Source organism: Cryptomeria japonica, chromosome 1 (genome assembly GCF_030272615.1).
Source record: "Cryptomeria japonica chromosome 1, Sugi_1.0, whole genome shotgun sequence".
In the NCBI taxonomy this organism is placed as follows: domain Eukaryota; kingdom Viridiplantae; phylum Streptophyta; class Pinopsida; order Cupressales; family Cupressaceae; genus Cryptomeria; species Cryptomeria japonica.
Window position 1 is genome coordinate 208,385,706 of NC_081405.1, and position 3,568 is coordinate 208,389,273.

Sequence of the window (3,568 nt, forward strand, 5' to 3'; positions counted from 1 at the left end):
ATAAAAAAAAATTAAATTTCGTATTGAATCTTAAGAGTTAAGACAACATAAAAGTAAATCCAGTAAGATAGAAAGTGAAGCGCATTGTTTGTCGAAAGGGAAAGCCACCCCTCATGTGCTCCACCATAAAGAGCATCTTCCTTCTTTACTTTGATCAAAATCAAACCGCAGGTGGGACTTATAGTAAAGATGTAAATATATGCATCAAATGACATGAATTAATTAATAATAACAACAATACAATATAGATAAATAAGTAATATGATATTATAATAAGCTTTAAATAGATAATTTGTAAAGATAACCAACATCTTGACATTCGATATACTCTCCTGAGTCCTGACCCTGCTCTAGTGCCGTTGGAAACTCGTAGGATTTCAGCGAAAGCGTGACTAAGTTTCTGTCTAGTCCAATTATGATGGCGTCTTCCTCATTTATATCTCACCAACAAAGTGTGGAATCTGAGGCTTTCAGTGAATTTGAAGGGGAGGGGTTCGCTGTATGTAGAAAAGGATATGATGCATTCATCAACCATAGGGGCCCTGACGTCAAACAATCTGTGGCTTCAGAAATTTACAGTTTTTTGCAGCGTATGGGATATCGAGTATTTCTTGATGAGCCCGAGTTGAAACTGGGAGATCCCATTCCCTCTAACATACAAAATGCCATAACCACTTCCATTGTTCAACTCTGCATCTTCTCGCCAAGATACGCCGAGTCCCATTGGTGTTTAGATGAGCTGCTTCTCATAATGAAAACCAAGGCTCTCTTTATTCCTGTATTTTGTGATGTGAAGCCTTCTGACCTTCGCTACCCTCACAAGGGAATTTATGCTCCTGCTTTCGCTGAATATGAGGAAAGGGGGAGATTCAACAATGAGAGGCTTCAACAATGGAAAGAAGCCCTCAAATCTTCGTCACGCATCCGAGGCTACAAATTCAGCACATCTAATGAGTAAGGCTCGGCCTGTTTTTGCCCTTTTCTGTTTCTCTTGTTTATTTTCAAACCATTGTCATTTACTTTTGCATTTCTTCTTTTTTATCGTCTCCATATATATTTGAATACTTTTGTGATCGATTTCTCCTTTCCATTAAAATTGTTAGTAATGTGAAGACCCTGTGTACCGACATTGCCTTGGCTGTGAAACAAGAGGTTGAAAACACAAGATTTATGGAAGTTGCAAAATATCCTGTAGGACTTGATGAACTGGTGGAGGATTTTGAAAGGCAGACTACAGAGAAAGGAAATGTTGTTGGAATCTTTGCGATGGGGGGATCTGGAAAAACAACCCTAGCCAAAGAATTGTTTAACCGCAAAAGACGGAGTTACCATGGATCAAGTTTTGTTTTTGATGTCAGAGAAGCATCTGCAAAAGATGAATTAACTTGTCTCGAAAGTCAGCTACTCAAAGGCCTCTTCCTTGAAGATCACAAATTTATGAGTAAAAGTGAAGGGACATCCTTTCTTAAGGAGCGAATGGGCAGATCTAGTAATCAATTCCTCATTGTTCTCGATGATGTTGATGACCGACAGCAGCTAGAGTCTCTCTTGTTCAGAGATGCACTCAATTGTGGTAGTCTGGTCATTGTCACAACTTGTGACAAGAGTGTGTTAACAAAAGCCGGAATTACTAGTCATTTTAAATTGAAAGAAATGAAGAAATGTCATGCAAAAGAGCTCTTGATCTGTAGGCATGCCTTAGGGCAGGCAAAACCACCCAGTGGATATGAGAAGTTAGTTAATAGCTTTGTAGATTTCTGTGGAGGATTGCCTCTGGCCATAGAAGTATCTGCAGCCAATCTTTTTGGCACTGCTGATGTCAACACTTGGCAGTCAGAATTGCAGAAATTTAAAAGTAGTCTGAATCTGGAAATAAAGGCTAAACTTGGAATAAGTTTGGGCAGGCTAGACCGAGAACAAAAACAAATTTTTATGGACATCGCATGTTTTTTCATTGGCAAACGGGTGAGCATGGGCATATAAAGATGGGCATATAAAGATATGGAAGGGATTAGGATGGTGTTAGTTTGTTAGTTTGGACAGTTGTTTGTCCATTTGCTAAATAATTAGTAAATAATTGTTTGCTAATAAATGTAGTTAGAGTTCAAACAATTTTTATTAATTATTTGACTCTTTTTAGAAACTTTTAGCAATCAATTTGGTTAGGGTTGTTTAGTTGTTTTTAATCTCAGCCGTTGATTGAGAATTAATCTCGGCTGTTGGTTTTCCAATGAGAGTAGTATATAAGGGGGTTAGGAGGCATTTGGAAAACAAGGAATTGTGAGAAGAACTTGCAGTGTTAGCAAGTAGTCTTGCAATGGGGTGGAATATCAGCAGGAGGATTAGGAGATCGTTGAAGCTCTGCCAATAAGAGGCAAGCAGTATTTGTATCTCTTAATTTGCTGAAAATTGTGTTTATTGTGTTGCGCATTTTTTATGAGTTTGTGAAATTGCAGTTGTGTTATTTTCCAATATTTGTTGCTCAAATAATCTATCAAAGATAGGAGGATAATAATTAGTAATTGTAATAGATTTTTCACATGGTATCAGAGCTAAGTTAAGGGTAGAAGAGATTTACCCTAGGTGAAGGAAACTGAGGCTTTATAAAACCTAGTTTAACATCTTTAGAATTTTTATTTGCTTTAACCTTTGAGATGGCCTCAGTTGGTTTAAGAGATCAAGATAGATTGGATGGAGCCTCTGATTTTGGTGTCTGGAAAGCCATAATTTCTTTATTGCTAGAAGAGAATGGTATCAAGGAATATGTTACCACTGTTGTGACTATACCTACAGATGCAACACAGCTTGCAGCATACAAGAAGGATGATTCCAAGGTGAGGAGGCTAATCCTTGATGGTGTCAAAGACCATATAGTTCCACATATTGCAGAGTTAGATACTCCAAAGAAGATGTGGGATGCCATTCTGAATCTGTACCAGAATGCTACCACTAATTGGAAGCTGATTCTCGGAGAAAAGTTGATGAATACCCGAATGAATAAGGGAGAAGATGTGACGAGTTATCTCACCATACTTAGACTTGTCAAGGATGAGTTAGTGGCCATTGGAGATAAACCAAGTGATGATGAGCTGGTACGGATAGCCCTAAATGGGTTTTCTAAGCAGTGGGATGTCTTTGTTCAAGTTGTTAATGGACGATACACCTTACCAAGTTGGGATCAACTTTGGAGTAACTTCACTCAGGAGGAGCTTAGACTAAGCCTTGTCAATGGAGCCAACAATAAGAGTCAGAAAAGTGAGGCAGAACATGAGAACCTAGTGGGTAAAGGAAAAGCAAAGAAGGGGTACTTGTTGAAGATCAAGTGCTATGGGTGTCACGAGTTTGGCTACTATGTCAGCGATTGGCTAGAAAGGAAGAAGAATGACAAGAAAGGCAGGAAGCAAGTTGCAGCTTCAGCAAGTGCAGATGAGCTCTCGAATAGAATGGAAGATGAGTTTGCACTCATAGCATGTATGGTTAGCTCAACCTCATAGAGTGTTTGGTACATAGATAGTGCCAGGGCGTCATTTCATATGACAAGAGTTAGAGAATAATTCTCCAGTTATAA

General features: G+C 38.6%; 1 protein-coding gene across 1 annotated transcript; it reads left to right on the forward strand.

Moving 5' to 3' along the window:
• Nucleotides 1-335: 335 nt before the first annotated feature.
• Nucleotides 336-2,334, forward strand: LOC131044444 (disease resistance protein Roq1-like). The gene is made up of 2 exons (XM_057977765.2): nucleotides 336-954; nucleotides 1,104-2,334. The coding sequence occupies exons 1-2, from the start codon at nucleotides 416-418 to the stop codon at nucleotides 1,981-1,983; spliced, it is 1,419 nt and encodes a 472-aa protein (XP_057833748.2). The 5' UTR covers nucleotides 336-415; the 3' UTR covers nucleotides 1,984-2,334.
• The last annotated feature ends 1,234 nt before the right edge of the window (nucleotides 2,335-3,568 follow it).

What these genes read in the sequence shown, in the direction of transcription:
- LOC131044444 (XM_057977765.2), top strand. Translation starts at nt 416, where the DNA reads ATGATGGCGTCTTCCTCATTTATATCTCACCAACAAAGTGTGGAATCT. An exon ending in AAATTCAGCACATCTAATGA is followed by an intron (nt 955 to 1,103) that starts GTAAGGCTCGGC and finishes TAAAATTGTTAG; the next exon opens with TAATGTGAAGACCCTGTGTA.